The sequence below is a fragment of the Chenopodium album genome, chromosome 4, assembly GCF_948465745.1.
Source record: "Chenopodium album chromosome 4, dcCheAlbu1.1, whole genome shotgun sequence".
NCBI lineage: Eukaryota > Viridiplantae > Streptophyta > Magnoliopsida > Caryophyllales > Amaranthaceae > Chenopodium > Chenopodium album.
This window is the reverse complement of record NC_137837.1, coordinates 6,835,231-6,853,533: the sequence shown is the minus strand read 5'-3', so window position 1 is coordinate 6,853,533 and position 18,303 is coordinate 6,835,231. Positions and strand designations below refer to the sequence as shown.

The 18,303-nt window shown below is 34.0% G+C and overlaps 3 protein-coding genes across 3 annotated transcripts; 2 read left to right on the top strand and 1 right to left on the bottom strand.

Annotated features, from left to right (window-relative positions):
* Positions 1-2,079: 2,079 nt before the first annotated feature.
* LOC145626502 (uncharacterized) lies at positions 2,080-4,498 on the top strand. Its single transcript, XM_081678938.1, has one exon. It carries the CDS (start codon positions 2,271-2,273, stop codon positions 4,155-4,157), a length of 1,887 nt encoding a protein of 628 aa, XP_081535064.1. The 5' UTR covers positions 2,080-2,270; the 3' UTR covers positions 4,158-4,498.
* Positions 4,499-5,766: 1,268 nt separating this feature from the next.
* Positions 5,767-8,365, bottom strand: LOC145628766 (uncharacterized protein At2g23090-like). Its single transcript, XM_081681158.1, has 3 exons — positions 8,186-8,365; positions 8,030-8,070; positions 5,767-6,204 (listed from the first exon to the last, which is right to left on the bottom strand). Exons 1-3 carry the CDS (start codon positions 8,256-8,258, stop codon positions 6,085-6,087), a joined length of 234 nt encoding a protein of 77 aa, XP_081537284.1. The 5' UTR covers positions 8,259-8,365; the 3' UTR covers positions 5,767-6,084.
* A 6,463-nt stretch (positions 8,366-14,828) lies between these two features.
* Positions 14,829-16,925, top strand: LOC145626501 (putative F-box protein PP2-B12). The gene is made up of 3 exons (XM_081678937.1): positions 14,829-15,247; positions 15,917-16,035; positions 16,142-16,925. Exons 1-3 carry the CDS (start codon positions 14,924-14,926, stop codon positions 16,629-16,631), a joined length of 933 nt encoding a protein of 310 aa, XP_081535063.1. The 5' UTR covers positions 14,829-14,923; the 3' UTR covers positions 16,632-16,925.
* Positions 16,926-18,303: the final 1,378 nt, after the last annotated feature.

Sequence of the window (18,303 nt, the reverse complement as noted above, 5' to 3'; positions counted from 1 at the left end):
CTGATTGGTAATCATGTCATTTTGTTAATATCGGCTTGTAGGTTGGATTTAAACTTGTAATTTTAGGTTGAAAAGAGCGGATTTTTGAGTCATTTTCGATTGAGTTGAAAATTTAACCAAAAATATTAGTATAAGACTCCACATAGCCAATAAAAATTTTGGGTCAGGCTAAATCAACATTATTGTGTGATGATATCATACAATCATTTAGGCTTTTGCAATAAAAAATAAGGTTTGTTTTTTTTACAATTTTGCAATGGTCTAGTCATGTAAAAACAAACCAAGTAAAAGTAATTGCTAAAGTTAATGCAAGCTATAAAATCCGGTTTAATAATTTCCTTTTGGTCAAGTGAGTTTGTAGCATATCATAAGTCACGATCCCCTCGCCCAACTCAAAGGGTTAGTGTGAGTTATCCATGCTGCTGTGTTCGCAGACTCTGCGAGCACAACACCTTTAGAAGTACCATTAGCCTTTAGCTCTTTATGGGTAGTTTTGGTGTAAATTATTTAGCATTTAATAAATAAATAAGCCGATAGCTAAATCTCCTTGGCTCAAAATCATACAAGTATATACGACTCATATTGTGTATATACACAAGTTTGAGATCTAGACCTTTTCAATTTGGAAGACCCAAACATCAGTAGTGATTCAGAGGTCACAACTCTGACTTGGTCTTCAATCCAAATAATTGAATTGAATGAAAAAGACTTTTAGAGAAGATATACAGCATATTCTATAAGAGTGGTTAAAAACGTAAAACTAATTTAACAATCTGGGCAACTTCATTCCCAGATCTCAGATTAGTCACCCAAGCAATTTTACAGTACAACTAGTTTATTTTATTTATTTTCTTTCAAGCTATTTGGTAAATACAATACATGGTTTTAGATTATACAAACAAACGTATCAACGTATGACAACTACTATTATACGTATGCATAATGCATTACGTTCATGCACATAATAAGGGTCTGTTCTCTTACATTGAAATTCAGTTCAGTTCAGTTCAGCTCAGCTCAGCTCAATTCAGTTCAGTTCAGTTCAGTTCAGCTCAGCTCAGTTCAGTTCAGTTCAGCTCAGTTCAGTTCAGCTCAGCTCAGTTCAATTCAGCTCAGCTCAGTTCAGTTCAGTTCAGTTCAGTTCCGTTCGGCTCAGCTCAATTCAGTTCAGTTCAGTTCAGTTCAGTTCAGTTCAGTTCAGTTCGGCTCAGCTCAATTCAGTTCAGTTCAGTTCAGTTCAGTTCAGTTCAGCTCAGCTCCTAATTTCCTTCTCTTATAAAATATTCATTTCAGTTCAGTTCAGTTCAGTTCAGCTGAGTTCAATCAATGAGAACAGACCCTAAGTACTTTGTTGAGTTTGTTCATGTGCTTTTGAAAGCTTTTACTAGTATATGCATTACGGAGTACTGTTTTTGTTCTTAATTCTAGAACTTTGTTATGGGTGCAGCTTCTTAATCTTTGTAATGGTAGAATTGTATGATGCCTAGGAAAGTAAGAAATATAGACAACATTTACACCACCACCAAAACCTAAGACTTGTTGCACAAACCTCCGTCCTGAAAAAACGACTCATTTAGCCTAATTTTAGTCCCAAAAGGTATGACCCATTTGTTTTTCTCAACATTTATTAAAATCACAAAAAATTACCAATATATCCTCAAATATTTTTGTCACATAACTCCTTCCTATTTTACCCTTATATTTTTTCAGATCTTTGTGCCATCTCTCTAGGTATTAATTGCAAATTATTGTTGACTTGTGTTTTCCCTTACATTTATATTTGCAAATTAAGTTTCTTAACACCCGCGAAATCAACCTAAATGGGTCGTTCTTTCGGGAACGGAGAGAGTAAGAAAATATTTTAAGAGCTTGAAAAAATATTTTTTACATGTAAATAATAAGATTTACCCGTCAAATAATAATAATAATAATAATAATAATAATAAGATTTCATGTAATTTATGTTTTACTAACGGAGATACTCCTGCTCTGTATTGTTTTTGTTAAGTTCAAGTGGCACATTAAGAGGTTAAAAATTTAAAAATATTCATAAATTTTAAAAAGAATTGACGAGTCATGTCATTAGACTCATTTCACACAATACCAAAGTCCAAAAATAGAAGTCATTTTTGATGATTTTGGATGGCAATTTTGCCAGCACCATAATACGCTCTTCATAGTTCTAACACAGTGTGCAGCAGCACCACCACCACCAGCAGCGTGGCACTACGGTGGCAGTGATCTTCCTCCTTGGCTGTTGATTTGGCATAATGAGGAGCAAATCTGGTATTTTCCTCAGAAATTCTCTTCAAATTTCTTCTCTTTTCCATTTTAATGGCGGATCTTCTTCAAGTAAGCTTCTTTATCTCTCTCCTCTTTTCATTTTCAATTTTAATTGCGATTCCCCCCCTCTTTACTTTCCATCTTTTCTATTTTCTTTCCGATATTACGCTTCTCATCATGATTTTGATGACCCCAAATTGTTTCTCAAATTTGTTAGACAACAATCTAAATTAGGGTTTAATGATGTCGAATTTCCCCTTTCTCTCTTTCATCATATGAAATTGATTCGCCCACTTCCTGATATTATTGATTTTAATATACTGTTATCATCCATTTGTAAGATTAAACCCCACCCCCCTTTCTCCACTGTCATTTCTCTTTACAGAGACCTCCTTTTCTTTGGTCTTCGTCCAAATATTTACTCCCTTACCATCCTTGCTAATTGCTACTGTCGTTTGGACTTTGTTGATTTCGGGCTTTCTGTTCTCGCCAACGTTATTAAACTTGGGTTTCAGCCTGATATTGTCACCTTCACTACTCTCATCAACGGCTTCATTCATTCTGATCAATTCCACAAAGCCGTTCATTTTTTGGATAAAATTCTCAAGCTTGGCTTCCAACCTGATTTGGTTGTCTATGGTTCTATGTTCAAAGGTCTATGTAGTTCCGGTGATAATGCCGGTGCTCTCAAACTCCTTCGAAATATGGAGTCTTATGGCCATTTTATGCCCGGTGTTGTCATATACAACACCATCATTCATAGTCTCTGTAAAGACCAGTTATTACCTCAGGCTCTCCGCCTTTTCAAGGAGATGAAAGTCAAGGGAATTACCCCTGATGTTGTCACCTTTAATACCTTAATTCGAGGTATGTGCACTTTGGGACAACAGAAAGAGGCTCAACAAATGATGACTGAGATGTTAAGGAATAACATAACTCCGGACATACAGACCTACAGCATATTGATTGATATGTATTGTAAAGATGGCAAGGTGGGTGAGGCACGGGACATTTTTGAATGCATGACTAAGAGAGGATTGGTTCCCAATATCATCACTTACAATACTTTGTTAGACGGATATTGTTTACGTGGTGAGATGGATGAGGCAGAAAAGCTCATGGATTTGATGGTTGAAAATGGTTGCAAACCTGATGTAGTTACTTACAACAGCTTAATCAATGGCTATTGCAAGTCTAAAAAGATAGACAGAGCTCTTGGTCTGCTCCAAGAGATGCATTTTAACGAATTAGCCCCTGATGTTATCACATACAACACTCTTATAGATGCTTTGTGCAAGGACAATCAGCTCAAGCTTGCACACCAGTTTTTCAAGGAAATGGAAGCTCATGGACTAAAGCCAGATGTAATAACTTGGAACTCATTACTTGATGGCATGTGTAAGAATGCACAAATTAACGAGGCAATCGCAACAATGAACCAAATGGAAAATACTGGAGTGGTCCCTAATATTGTTACATATTGTATCCTAATGGATGGTTTGTGTAAAGCTAATTGCCTTAGAGAAGTGGTGGACATCTTCTCCTTTCTCACAGCTAAAGGATTGCATAATGTGTGTGCTTACAACATAATGATAAAAGGGTTTTGTAAAGAAGGGTTGCTAGCTAAAGCCGATGAACTTTTGAAGCATATGGAGGACAATGGATGCTTTCCAGATGAGTGCACCTTTAATACAATCATTATAGGATTTCTAGACGGCAAGGATGTTAGGAGAGCATTAGAGCTTGTCAGGTTAATGAGAATCAAAGAGTTTGCTGCTGATAATCACACTGTATCATCATTTGTGGGCTTACTCGCTGATCCAACTGTTGGTGATGAAGACAAGAACTTGCTGAAAAAGTTATTTGAGAGTTAAGTGAGTGATAATTAGGAGAAAACTATCAGTTGTGACAGAGATGTGGAACAAACATTTAGGAAGGAGCAATGCAAATACGATTGTGACAGAGATGCGGAACAGACATTATGACTAACATTATGAATCAGTTAGTCATGTTTTATGTGTAACTTTTGATTGATTGATTGTAGGCAAACACCTAAACCCCGTGATTTGGAACATTTGTTTTTAATTCTTCTCGGGCTTGCTTTTACTTGAATGGTTCTCATGAAAGCAAGTGTGCATTAATCTGTAAATTTTCTTTTACTTGTAATTCTATATTTCTATGATAGATGTGTTATGTGGAAATGCAAAACCTTATTGAGCAGTTTTATTTCTAATGTCAATAGTGATGGAGAATGCTCGATCAAGAGTGTTCCTGTATTGTTGTTTACAACATCCTAGTGTATGGATTTTGATTGACTGTCCATTAAAAGATGCTGCAGCTATCAGACGTTCTCATTGATCTCCTACTGAAAGTTTTGCTACTAAATTATGAACTTGCTATATGTTTGTAATTTTGAACTTTACAACACTAAACCTATAAAACAGCGCAAAATATAAGTAAACCCTGATGTTATCACTTACAACACTCTTATAGATGCCTTGTTCAAAGACAATCAGCTCAGGCTTGCCCACCAGCTTTTCAAGGAAATGGAAGCTCACGGACTAAAACCAGATTTAATCACTTGGAATTCATTGCTTGATGGCATGTGCAAGAATGCACAAATTGACGAGGCAATTGCAACAATGAAGGAAATGGGGAATACAGGAGTGGTCCCTGATATTATTACATACACTATCCTGATGGATAGTTTGTGTGAAGCTAATCACCTTAGAGAAGCGGTTGACATCTTCTCCTTTCTCACAACTAAAGGGCTGCCTGATGTGTGTGCTTACAACATAATGATAAAAGGGTTTTGTAAAGAAAGGTTGCTAGCAAAAGCCGATGAATATTTGAAAAATATGGAGGACAATGGTTTCTTTCCAAATGAACGCACTTTCAATACAGTTATTAGAGGATATATAGATGGAAAGGATGTTAGGAGAGCTTGTCAGCTTAATGAGAAACAAAGAGTTTGCTGCTGATAATCACACTATATCATCATCTGCGGGCTTACTCACTGATCCAAATATCAAAACTGATATTGTGAGCGACTCTTGAAGCTGCAAGTCATATATTTAATGTTCAACTTGATTGATAATTGTTGGGAATTGAAAAACCTTATTATCAACGGAATATGATTTGTAACATTTGTACTTGCTTCTTTTTGGGCTTTCTTTTACTTGAATTGTGCTCATAGAAGCAGATGTGGATTGATCTATTGTATCATGCGTGTATTTACTTGCTATCTGTCAGTGAGTTGCATTTGTTTTCTTATCAGCCTTTGGATATTATTGGAGCCAGGGCTCAAGTTTAGCTATATCTTACTTACTAAGCCATAATACAACCATGGCAGGTACTAGGTTCAAGAACAGGGCATTTAAGTTCCGTAACACCAGTCGTGTCAACTTTGCTAGGGGTATAATTTTACTATTTTACACAAGTAGGGTAATATACTATGAAATTATTGTAACATGGACAGACATGAAATCAAACACTAGAATCTGAAATATAACTTATTTATCAATGCAAGGATACAATACAGGCACCATATTACCAGAAGAGAAACGTTTATACAAAAACAAATACAGATCAAGTTCAAGATAAACAGGTTTAGATGCTTTCATTCGAAGAACAAAGTTTTACATTGAGTAATCCCAATAACCAAAGGCAGCGGTAATCAAGAGATTTAAGGCAATATCATTTGATATACATTAGATAAGTTACAACTTCGAAATATTTCTTAAAAGTTTATTTTCCTGTGACAACTTCTTCCCATCAATTTCTACATGAAACCTTCAGGGGTCATTTCTGCAAATGTGGAAAACATGCACCAATGTCGTGTTTTGGGTGCTTATTTTCAGCATGTTCACGGCATTTCACCTCTGTAGTAGTACACATAAATGTCTGCATGCATACCTTGCACTGCATTCACCACTCAAATGTTAAGATCAACAGATACACATTCTAAGAAGGCTCAATATATACTTCTAAAACATAACATTTACAAAGTATCAATGAAGTCGAATCTAAAACAATGATACTGCAATATGACTACAACAACTCCCAAACGTCTACAGAAACACTATCAGCTTCCCTCTGGCGTCAGCAGTTCTCAATGATAAAAATAAATAAATAAAGGAATAAAAAGCTAAGTGTTGATTCAATAACAGCAAGGATGCATATCCAATATGCAGAATGCCTTTCAAGACATGTTCAGCACAATTTGTATTCAGCATAACAAACTCATTTACACAAACCATTCTCATGTTTGCAAAGTGCAGGAAACACTGCCAAATTTGTGGTGTTCTCCAGACATTATTAAGTAAAAGTATATTACGCAGCAAAAACAGCGTAATCCTTGCAAATAGAGTTACCGTAAAACATGACCTTTTTAAATAGAAACTTTGAGCTCATTGTTTCAAGACATGTACAGCACAATTTGTATTCAGCATAAACGCCTCTTCCTCTCAATACATAGCCAAATCTAAAGGGCACATACAATATAACTGATGGAAGTTTAACCTTGCATGAGGTAATTAGGTAAGCATAAAAACTTATGTATCAGCTGCTTGCTAGCCTAGGCTAATCAATTCATATCTTCCTCTTTGTTCAGATGAATGGTAAATGTCCTCTCATAAAGAAATGTTGTGCCAAGAATCCAAGATAACAAATTTTGGAGGTAATCATGGGAAATGATAAAGGTTAAAGGCACACATTAGCAGTATGTATTTCCAAAGATAAGCCTAATTTCATACTACAAGTCTACAACCGAGCAAAAACATCACCACCCCACCCACCCCACCATCCTTCTCAAAGCAACAGGCCAACAGCAATGCAACAGCACAAAGCAACTTCAATAGGCAGCTTGAAGATGAATAAATCAGCTTGTTAGTGGAGAAGCATCACTAGACTATGGTTGGTTATCTAATAAATGCATAATGCTTCTATTAGTTTGACTTACTTCAGAACTTTTAGCATATCTGTAGACCATAGAGCACAGTAATAAATGGCTCCGGCATATTTAATCATTTATTATAAAGGTTCTGGTGATATTTTGGCAGAATATGACATTTACAAAAACTTAAGGGATTAGCACCACGAGACTCTTCACATCAAACTTTGGGCTTTAGTCCATACGGGTGTTGGCCAACAGGGTCTGGTGATAATTGACTCACTTTTTAATTATCTCCCCATCGCTTGATTGAAGTAGTGGCATGTTTAGAAATTTTCTCATACTACGGTGACAACTTTTTTAGATATCGAAATTTTATATGAGTAATGAGACTGTTAACTGACAAAGATTGCAAAAATTATCATGACAAATTTTATAAACCCTTTAAAAATAGACCATATAGAGCAAAAATATATCATCAAAGTTGATTAAATTGATTAGTGAGAGTCAATTTTCACATCAAATTCAATAATGTGAGTGTGTGTGAGCGCTCTAGCATAATTATTTATCCAAGCCTGATGAGTAATGACCAAGCTATATCGCAATAAACAGCAAGATTAGTATTGGACCATACTATATCTTGGAATAAAATTTTATTCAGAGCACATTTACACAATTCCAATCTGCTGAACACAATTTCATTATTTACAAAGGATCAATTCAACAATTACAGGTAAAATCAGTATCACAAATTCACAATGATTCATAAATCATAATTAATTCAGCTTAATCGTAGCATCATTAACCAAAATTAATCAAACAAATAAATAAAAATCAACTGCAAATTCAACATACCTGGATACTCATAGCCTTTTTGTTTGAATCTAATTGGCTTCCTGCACCAAATCAACCACAAATTTAATCAAACCTCAATTATTTTTTATTTTTTTTTTCAGATAAATTATCCTAGAACAATAATTTTGAATTATTAATTAAAAAAAAAAAAAAAACCTTTGGAAGGCTTATTCTTCTCCAAATTTTTCTCGCGAGCAGTCTTGGATTTTTGAGCGTTGCCTCCCCCCATTTTTGTGAGAAATCGGTGAAAGCAAAACCCTAATTTGCGCAAATTTTGCAGAGAGAAGAAATAATGGAGGAGGTCACCCAAGTTTTAGAACAAAAGAACGCGGTTGGTGGGACCACTATCTCTCATTCTCTCCTGTGATCAACTTTGATTTTTTTTTTTTAATTAAATACTTTTTAATTTTACATATTGACTCACCCAAATAAGGGTCTGTTCCGATTGACTGAACTCAGCTGAACTGAACTGAACTGAACTGAACTGAACTCAGCTGAACTGAACTGAACTGAACTGAACTCAGCTGAACTGAACTGAACTGAACTGAAATGAATATTTTATAAGAGAAGGAAATTAGGAGCTGAACTGAACTGAACTGAACTCAGCTGAACTGAAACTGAACTGAACTGAACTGAACTGAATTTCAACGTAAGAGAACAGGCCCTAAGACGAGTATAGGGTTGTGCACTTGTGCGGTTGTGCCCACTTGCTAATTAGGGTAAGGGGCCAAACAATTTTCAAATGCTAGTACATGTCCATGGTTAAATAGCTAACATTTTTACAATAGTTAACACATTTCAATTGACACAAAGTTAATAAAAAAATTCAAGTTAGCATATTCTATTGAATTGTTTTATGGTGAAGAGCGTACGATAATTTTATACTCATAGAAGATATGCCCATAGGAGGAGGGAAAGCAGGGGTGAAGCCAAGGGAGTGGTGGAGGCTCGGCCCCTTGCAGCCTAGCTTCGTGGCTTTTAAATTTACTCTTGGCCTCTACAACAATCTGTACATAAATTACATAGTAGATATCTCAAAATTTTAGTATAGTTTAGCATCTAACATGAGCAGTACTGTGCCTTTAAATTAAACTTGCATACTCCTATAATCATGTCTTCGCCCCTGAGGGAGAGAAAGTGGATGAGATAGGGTATCTAAATATGTGGAAATTATTCCTATACAGGCATAGAAGTTTCCGAAAATATACATTTTTAGTAATTTTGTGCCCAACCACTTACAAAATAATTTTTTATTTATATACATTTACAATTATTATGAGAAAATAGATAAATAAACATAAATATTTACAGCCTACTATTCACCAATAAAAAAATTTACAGCCCACTACATATAGTCTCAGACTAAGCTAAGAGTATAAGACTAGAATAGTATACACTAAGGGTCTGTTCACATGTGACTGAGCTGAACTGAACTAAACTGGACTGATTAGAGCTGGACTAAACTAAACTAGACTAAACTGAGCTGAAATAAATATTTTATGAAAGAAGGAAATAAGGCCGGGAGCTGAAATAATGAACTGAATTGAAATTAAGCTGAATTCAACTTTTCAACTCCAATCACTTCAATTTAATTCAATTCCTAATTTCCTTATCTCATAAACAATTCATTTCAGTACAGTTTAGTTCAGCTTCAATCAGTTCAGTTCGTTTCAATTGTTTTCAATAAATCGGAACAGGCCCAAAGTCCACACTTACTGCTCACCATGCAGATACTCCCACAATTTTATGTTTTTTTTTTGGGAAATTCTCTCTGGTAATCATGAACTTTTATTTTTTCTCAGTGGTAAAGTGTGAAATTTTTTATTATCAATGGTAATCACGAATTTATATTACTAAGCAAATGGTAAAATTAATAATAAAAAAATATTTTTAAATGATTAACCAAGGTTAATCTTGGTTAAGTAACAATAAATTTACATTAGTACCCTTCAAATTATTTAAAAACAACAAAAAAATCCAAACCACTCCCCAACCACACTGCCACCAGCCAACCACCAGCCCCTTCCCCGTCCCGGAGATGGCGTCTCAGCCCCTTCCCCCGCCGGAGACATCCACCTCCGACCACCGCAGCCTTGTGCTGTTGCACACCGAAGAAACCCCCTTCCCCTATTTCCCCTCTTTCTCTCCCCCTTATTTCTTCTCCTCTACACTGCCCCTGTGCCCCAACTACCACCACAGCCGCCCACCTGAAACACCGCCGTAGAGACCACCTGAACCACCTCCACTAACGAACAATACGCAAACAATAAAGCAATAGAACGGGAACCCAATTCCCAATTTCGGCCACACTAATAACGAGTAATGAGAAAACCTCCATTAACGTAATTATTGAATTTAAATTAATTATACAATTATTTGACATTATTCAATTTCGGCCATCACTTTTCACCAATTCGCAAACAATCAAGCTACCCCAATTCGGCAATTTCGATCCTGTTTGGATCAATGTCGTCGCCTGCTCGAGAATGGAAGGATAAGATTTGCAGAGATCAACAAATTACTTCAGTTGCTAAACTTTCGAATCATCCAATGTTATCTTTTTGAGCTTTAAGATTAAGATCTGCATAAATTAAAAAATCAAACAAAAATTTGGGTTTTGCAGAAAAATGAACAGGGAGGTTGAAGATGATTTCGTCCTAATATTCTCCTTGTTGATCAACTTTTCCGGTCGAAATCATCGTCGTGTTCAGCGGCGGTTTCCTTTGGTTAGCCTTAGGTGTGAGGGTTCCTCCGATGTTGCGTTTACTTCTGTTGATTATGGTCGGTCTTCTGTTGATTGATGTTGGAAGGAGGAAAGAGAAAGGAAGAAAATCAGGAGAAGGGAGATGTGGTTGTTTTTGGGGATGGTTGTGTCTTTTTGCAATCTTGTAGCTAAACCATGGTTAAAGAATTAATAAATATTTAACTTAAGTTACCATTTGCTTAATAATATTAATTCGTGATTACCATTGATAATTAAAAGTTTTAGACTTTACCACTGAGAAAAAATAAAAGTTTGTGGTTACCAAAGAGAATTTCCCAAAAAATTAAGTCAACCATGATGTGTAAATAGTGCAAAAATCAAAGTGATGCATTAAATAAAATAAAAAATAAAAATAATAAAAAAAAAATAAAAATAATAAAAACTTTAGAAGTAGAAGCTATGATATGCCTTCTCTTTAGAATATACAAGTATAATATTAATTCATAGTCAAAAGCATGGAGCTACACCTCAGCCTAGTACAAAAACTATACGAGTCTAGCACATTATTGGCTCGTTAAGCATAATATTCACATACATACTATACAATTAGCCTTGCTTAATTAAGTTAATTTCTCAAAATCTCCCCTTTGAACTGGTTAAAAAAATTGAAGTAAAGTACCTTGTCAGCTTTAATTTGTTTCTGGATCATCTAGTCAATTTAATCTTTATAAGAACATACTTGCATCATATGCATCCTTTTGATATATGGTTGCATTGATAGAAGGGAAGATGAATAAACGAGTCGTAGTAGATTGTAAGATTACATACTTATATATACGAGTTTCTTTGTTAACTTCTTTTATCTCATTTCGTATCTTCAAGCAATAAAATTTCCAGCGCACACACAGTCACATACGAAGTATAACTTACATTGAAGCTAACTCTTTAGAAAACCAATAAAGCATACACTAAGGGCATGTTCTAATAAACTGAACTCAGCTGAATTGAATTGAACTTAACTGAAATGAATATATTATAAGAGAAGGAAATTAGGAGCTGAACTGAACTGAACTGAACTGAACTGAAAATAAACGTATGAGAATAGACCCTTAGAGCTGAATTGAACTGAACTAAAATTAGGGCATGTTCTCATACGTTTATTTCTAGTTCAGTTCAGTTAAACTCTAATAAGTTCCGTTCAATTCAGCTCTAATAAGTTCAGTTTAGCTCTAATAAGTTCAGTTCAGTTCAACTCTAATAAGTTCAATTCAGTTCAGTTCAGCTCTAATAAGTTCAGTTCAGTTCAATTCAGCTCTAAGGGTCTATTCTCTCCGGCTGATTTTCAATTCAGTTCAGCTCCAATAATTAAAATTCAGTTCGGTTCAGTTTAGTTCAGTTCTTAATTTCCTTCTCTCATTAATTCAGTTCATCATTTCAATTCAGTTTAGTTCAACCCCAATAGGTTTAGTCCAGTTCAATTCAACTCAATAAATCTGAACAGACCCTAAGTAAAAATAAAAAGAATTGCCATATCATCTAATGTTCACAATAATTTCATTATTTGTTGAATTACTACAAAGTCTATGATCATGTAATTTTAGTATTTTTACCTTCATCTCTCTCATAAATCATAAATATTAATTGGCAACTATAGAGACTAATCAAGGAAGATCATCATCACCACAATAGCAACTATGAAGTTGTAAAGATCAGATCACCAAAAGAAGCAAAATCATAAAAATATATAAATAAACCATGAAAGCTTCTTTATGTTGGAAATAATCAAAAGATAAAACATAAAAAAGAAAAGTATGGGTGGGTGGGAAGGAGAAAGGGCTCAAAAGAGATAAAGGATAATGTTTTTGAGTCAGCCATTCATAATTTAAAATACAACACATGTAAGCAATTATATATAGGCCATCTTCTCCAAAGCTGTGCATGTTAAGGATCCAACAATATTCTCCCATGTAATAGTACAAATATAAAATATACAAAGTACCAAGTAATAAATCATGTTAGCCATAAACTATGAATACATAATGTTTTATAACTTAGCCATGACGTTGAAAATTCGACAATACAAGCTAAGTATGCATGTGTTGTTAACTAAGCCAATTCCCCTAATTGGCTAATTGAGTAGAGTACTTCAATAATTAACTATGTAATACTTGATTGATTTTACTTTTTAACTTCATGATTTTATAACTTATATTCTAGCTCCTATCATCATTAAAACTTTTCATTTCTTTAAAGCATGTACTGTAGTTTTTACTACATGCAATGCTTTATAGATGACTTTTTTTTTCTTCTTCTTCAATTAAAGTGTTGAGAAATTATTATAGAGAAACATGAATTGAAGTAAATAAAAGATGAACAAAAAAATCCTTTTTTTAAAGAGTACATTAGTAGATTTAATTTAAGGAAGAAATGAGAAGTTTTTCTTGTAATGTAGTTTAAGCCTTTAAAGAAAAATGAATTGATCTTTGTTAATGGTAATACAATAGATATAAATGCTTTGTCATTTAAATGTTTTGAAAAATAATATTGGAAAATTGACATTGATGAAAATTATATACAAAGATACTACGAGTATGGTATAAAAAAAAGTGTTTTAAATAATAAAGATTGCGTAAAATGAAATACAAGTTGTATGCACAATATTATAAGACAAAGAGATTACTCCAGCCAATCAAATTAATAGATCAATATTAATAAAATTTTAGACGAAATTAAATTAAATATTATGAAAATCAGACAAAGATCTTGTTTGGTAAAGAGGTTTTTAGAGAGCTTTTAACTTTTTGAAGTCTATTAGAAGTTTAACCAACTAAAAAAACCTAATTTGAGTGTTTGGTAAATAGCTTATTGAACGAGCTTTTAGGCTGAAAAAACTCTTATTGATGTAAGCCTTTTAAAATTAGCTTATTAAACATATAGTTGTTAAATTACTCCGCCTATTTCATAATAATCGCCACAATTTGACTGACACACATGCTAATGCAAAAAGTTGACAATTAATATTTATAATTATATATTAATAAGAAGTAAGAAAGGTTAATTTAATGAATTTTTTTGGACGGAATAATCTAATGAAATTATAGATAAAGACTTAACCAAAGTATATTCTACATGATATCATATGTTTCTTATATGTTGATAAAATAGTATAGTCAAAGTAATCATATATATAGTGTAAAAGTCAAATTGTTGCAATTATTATGAAACGTATGTAGTATTACCTCCTATATATATACATTGATACAGCTAACAATTAACATTTATTTTCCAGACACAAACACAACAAACTAATTAAGGGCCTGTTTTCTTCAGCTTAATTCCAGTTTATTTCAGTTCAGCTCTAATCACTTCAGTTCAATTCCTAATTTCTTTCTCTCATATACAATTCATTTCAGCTCTATTTAGTTCAATTCACTTTATAGTTCAGCTCACTAAATCTGAACAAACCCTAAATTATTATTACTACCTCCGTTACAGGTTATGTGCAACGATTTGACATAAAGTAGAGAGGGAAAATGTATAATCGTTGTACATAACCTGTAACGGATGTAGTATTATTTTTTTGAACGAGCCTAAATCAGTTAATACAACAAATTATATTATTTAAGGGTTCGTTTTGACATTGTTATGGTTTTCTGTTTTTTGGTTTTTTGTTCTCTAAAAGTATATGACATGAGTCCCATAATGAATAAAAAATTATATAAACTTATTAAAATTATGATAATTATAAAAACTGATAACAGAAAAGTGGAAACTTCTTTTTCTTATTTCCTGTTTTTGGTTTTTGATTTTAAAAAAAACAGGAAACTGAAAACAAAAACTAATGCCAAACAAGCTCTTAGATATTAGCTAATTACCCAATAGGGCAAAAAAAAAAACTTATTTGCGGAGAAATGGAACCTAGCCTTAGTGAGGTTCCTAGTTCCTACACTAGAACAAATGTGAATCTAATCCCCTTTTTACAACCTTTGAATCAGATCCCCTTTTTAATAACATTTGAAAAAGTAGATAAAATTTAAATATAATATCGACATCACAGACTTAACCCCTAAGCTTCTCTAACTCTCCACCGCCTATAAAACGTGTCACCCAACCCATCCTCTCTCTCACCCCCAAATATCAAACTCATCTCTCAAACACCAACAATATAATCAATATCAATATATTCTTAAATGAAAGACGAAAGAGAATTCAAAATGGTTGAAGGAGGAGCTGAAATTTTCTACGGCATAGATTTCTACATCTTACCCGAAGGTTGCATCGCAGCCGTTGTTTCCTTCACCAGTCCTCGTGATGCGTGTCGTTTCTCCTCCGTTTCTAGAATCTTCAAGTCTGCTTCTGATTCTGATGCTGTTTGGGAGAATTTCCTGCCGTCCGATTACCGTCAAATTCTTTCTCGATCCGACGGTGCTCTTTCTCTGCTTGATTCTCTCTCTAAAAAACAGTTATTCATGCATCTTGCCGAGAATTCCCTCCTCGTCGATGACGGTGCTTTGGTAATTTTTATTTTATTTTATTTTAATCATTCAATTTTATTTTTCCGGGCTTATTTGTGTGTTTTTATAATTTATCATTTTGATTTTAATTAATTATCCAAAACGAAACGTTTGTTTTTGCACGGTTTTCAATGTATCTTTGGTCGAAGGAGATTTCTTAGTTATGTAATCAAATGAAACATTTGGCTGGAACTTTTTGTAACTGTTTATGATATGCTTTTTTTTGCTAATTGCTTAACTTCTTTAATTCGTACTTGTTGATAGCAAACTCCAAAAAGCATTGAGAAGATAAAAAAATAGAGAAATTGTCTTTAAAAAAGATGGAGTAACTTTTATTTCTTTCTGTTTGTTTTTTGGTAGTGTCATAGTGTGTTTATTGGTTCAATATGATAGTTACTAGTTTACTACTGCCTTTTGTTGTTTTGTTTATTAATTCTTTTTTTTTGGTTTGTGGTTTGATTTTAGTATACACCAATAAATGTTAGTACACTGTAAAATGTGTAAAAGAACAATTTAACTTGAGTTGGATATAGGACGCTAGAGTAGTTGACTAGTTCTCCGACTTTCAGGTTTGGGGTCAGGGTCTTAGGATGTGCCTTCACTTTACAAAAGGATGAAATATTTATGTATTTTTGTGTCTAATATAGCTATTAAAATTTATGTTAACAGAGCTTTTCAATAGAGAAATCAACGGGCAAAAAGAGCTACATTATATCTGCCAAGAATCTGAACATTGTTTGGGCTGATACACCAAGATATTGGACATGGCATTCTGATCCTAAGTCGAGGTACGTATACGGAATTCAGATTTGCTATCTTTGTTAGTTATATAGTTGAGCAGTAGCTTTGCTAGAGGCTGGTTAACTAATTTTGTTTCCTGTAAAATGTATGCAGGTTTTCTGAAGTAGCAGAGCTTGTTACTGTCTGCTGGCTTGAAATCAAAGGGAAAATAAAAACATCCCTATTATCTCCAAACACAGATTATGCTGCTTACCTTGTCTTCAGGATGGAGAGAGAAGCCTACGGGTTTTACTCCCCGGCTGAGGTTACACTTTCGACTGCTGAAGGCAAACCCTTAACTGAGAAGTTCTACTGGGAATCCCAGGAGAGGTACCAAATTGTACCCAGGCGTGTTGGTATTTTCAACCAGTTCAGGGCTCCTATGTCAAGGACTCAGTCGACGAATCAGGGAGAGGTTGATCAAGCTAAGCTTCCGAAGCAAAGATCAGATGGATGGCATGAAATTAAAATCGGGGAGTTTTCAACTGGCAGTGATGATAATGAAGAAGTAGAGATGCAAGTGTTGGATGTCAAGGGTGGGAATTGGAAAGGTGGCTTAGTTGTTGAAGGAATTGAGATTAGACCAAAAATTGCCAAGGAATAAAGGAAGAGAGTTCAAACCAATTTGTCACTAGTTTTTATTGTTTTTAAGTCGATTCGTTTATCCTTAATTAGCTTGCTAAATTTCTTGGAGAGAAATTTGTTGGACGTTCACATCGTTCTTCACTTCTTCAGCAGCCGTATAATCTTTTTACTACTTGTTTAAGATCAGAATAAGAACTGTTGTCTAAGAATGGTGAAGCTATTCGTTGTAGTACTCTGTTATAGAAGAGATTATTTGTATGATTTCACCATATTATATGCTTCGTATGTTACTGAATGTGACAATTTGCACTCATGTTGATCATTTCCGATGGTTTGTTGCGCCAAAGCTAGAGTTGGGCTACCAGTTAGCAAGGTTTCTATGTTATCATACAGGCAATAATGCTAAAGGAACAAGATTCATAATTTTTGTTTCATGTACTTTTCTTGTATTACAATGAAGAATCCATGTAAATCAGTATCACTTATCACCTAGCTTACTTCAATAAGGCCCTTGGATATGATAGATTCATGACCCACCATTTTTAAAAGAACCTTTAAATGAGTAGCTTATTTTTGCTCCTTCCTTTGTTCGGAATTCTCTAAGTCTTGCTCTCTAAATATAACTCGGTTAAGTATATGTTTTAGAAATATATAGAATTAGAATGTCAAAATGTATCACTACAGTATAATAGGTGATAGGTGATAGGTATTTTACAAGAAAATAATCAACAATAAAGAGTGACAAAAAGTACCACTATATGCATAATAGTAAATAAAAAGTACTCCGTATTATTAAGACAACTTATACTTTAATGGTACAAAGGATGACAAAAAGTACCACTGCATGTACAATTTACGAAATAAATATACTACCTCCGGTTTTTATTACTCGCAACAAAGGGGTATTATTTGTGAGGCATAAAGTATTTCTTTGTTGCGACTAATAAGAACCGGAGGTAGTATATTTTTTTTTCGTAAATTATGTGTCAAGCTTAAGGGTTTGTTCTCTTCAGATTATTTTCAGTTCAGTTCAGCTCCAATAAGTTTAATTCAATTTAGTTCAGTTTAGCTAATTTCAGTTCAGTTCAGTCAATTAGAACAGACGAGTACAGAGTACAAGTACTCCCTCCGTTTTTAAATACTTGCTCCACTTTCCATTTGCGATTGTTTTTAAATACTTGCTCCATTTCCTTATTTGAAAAGATTTTACAATATTTAATCAATTTCTCTCACCTAGTGGTCCCAACATATTTTTTCTCTCCTCCTATTCTCTCTACTACTTTTGCTTTCTATAATTTTTTATTCTTCTACGGATCCCACTACCTTCATATTTTATTACTTTATCTAATTTCTCCTAAAACTCCACGCATGGAGAAATAAAAAAGTATTTAAAAATGAAGGGAGTATATTTTTTCGTAAATTATGTGTCAAGCTTAGTGTTGGGATCTTACCGTCTAAATTAGCCTCATAGGCTCATACATAGCCAGTTTAATTACTCCGTGTTGTTGTGGGGGCGTAGGTTATATTATTGTGTGAGTGACTCTTAAGTCTTAACTTGTTGTTTGGACACCTCATGCTTCTTTTAACAGCTACAACCTCTGACTCTTGAGTTGATACGATTTCCTCAAAAATGGGGGAATTGTAAGACTACTACACCTGGTATTCAAGGTTTGCAGTAGCAACACTTGTTC

What these genes read in the sequence shown, in the direction of transcription:
- LOC145626501 (XM_081678937.1), top strand. Translation starts at nt 14,924, where the DNA reads ATGAAAGACGAAAGAGAATTCAAAATGGTTGAAGGAGGAGCTGAAATT. An exon ending in TCGTCGATGACGGTGCTTTG is followed by an intron (nt 15,248 to 15,916) that starts GTAATTTTTATT and finishes TTATGTTAACAG; the next exon opens with AGCTTTTCAATAGAGAAATC. An exon ending in CATTCTGATCCTAAGTCGAG is followed by an intron (nt 16,036 to 16,141) that starts GTACGTATACGG and finishes AAATGTATGCAG; the next exon opens with GTTTTCTGAAGTAGCAGAGC.
- LOC145626502 (XM_081678938.1), top strand. Translation starts at nt 2,271, where the DNA reads ATGAGGAGCAAATCTGGTATTTTCCTCAGAAATTCTCTTCAAATTTCT.
- LOC145628766 (XM_081681158.1), bottom strand. Translation starts at nt 8,258, where the DNA reads ATGGGGGGAGGCAACGCTCAAAAATCCAAGACTGCTCGCGAGAAAAAT. An exon ending in GAAGAATAAGCCTTCCAAAG is followed by an intron (nt 8,071 to 8,185) that starts GTTTTTTTTTTT and finishes GATTTGGTGCAG; the next exon opens with GAAGCCAATTAGATTCAAAC. An exon ending in AAAAGGCTATGAGTATCCAG is followed by an intron (nt 6,205 to 8,029) that starts GTATGTTGAATT and finishes TGGTGAATGCAG; the next exon opens with TGCAAGGTATGCATGCAGAC.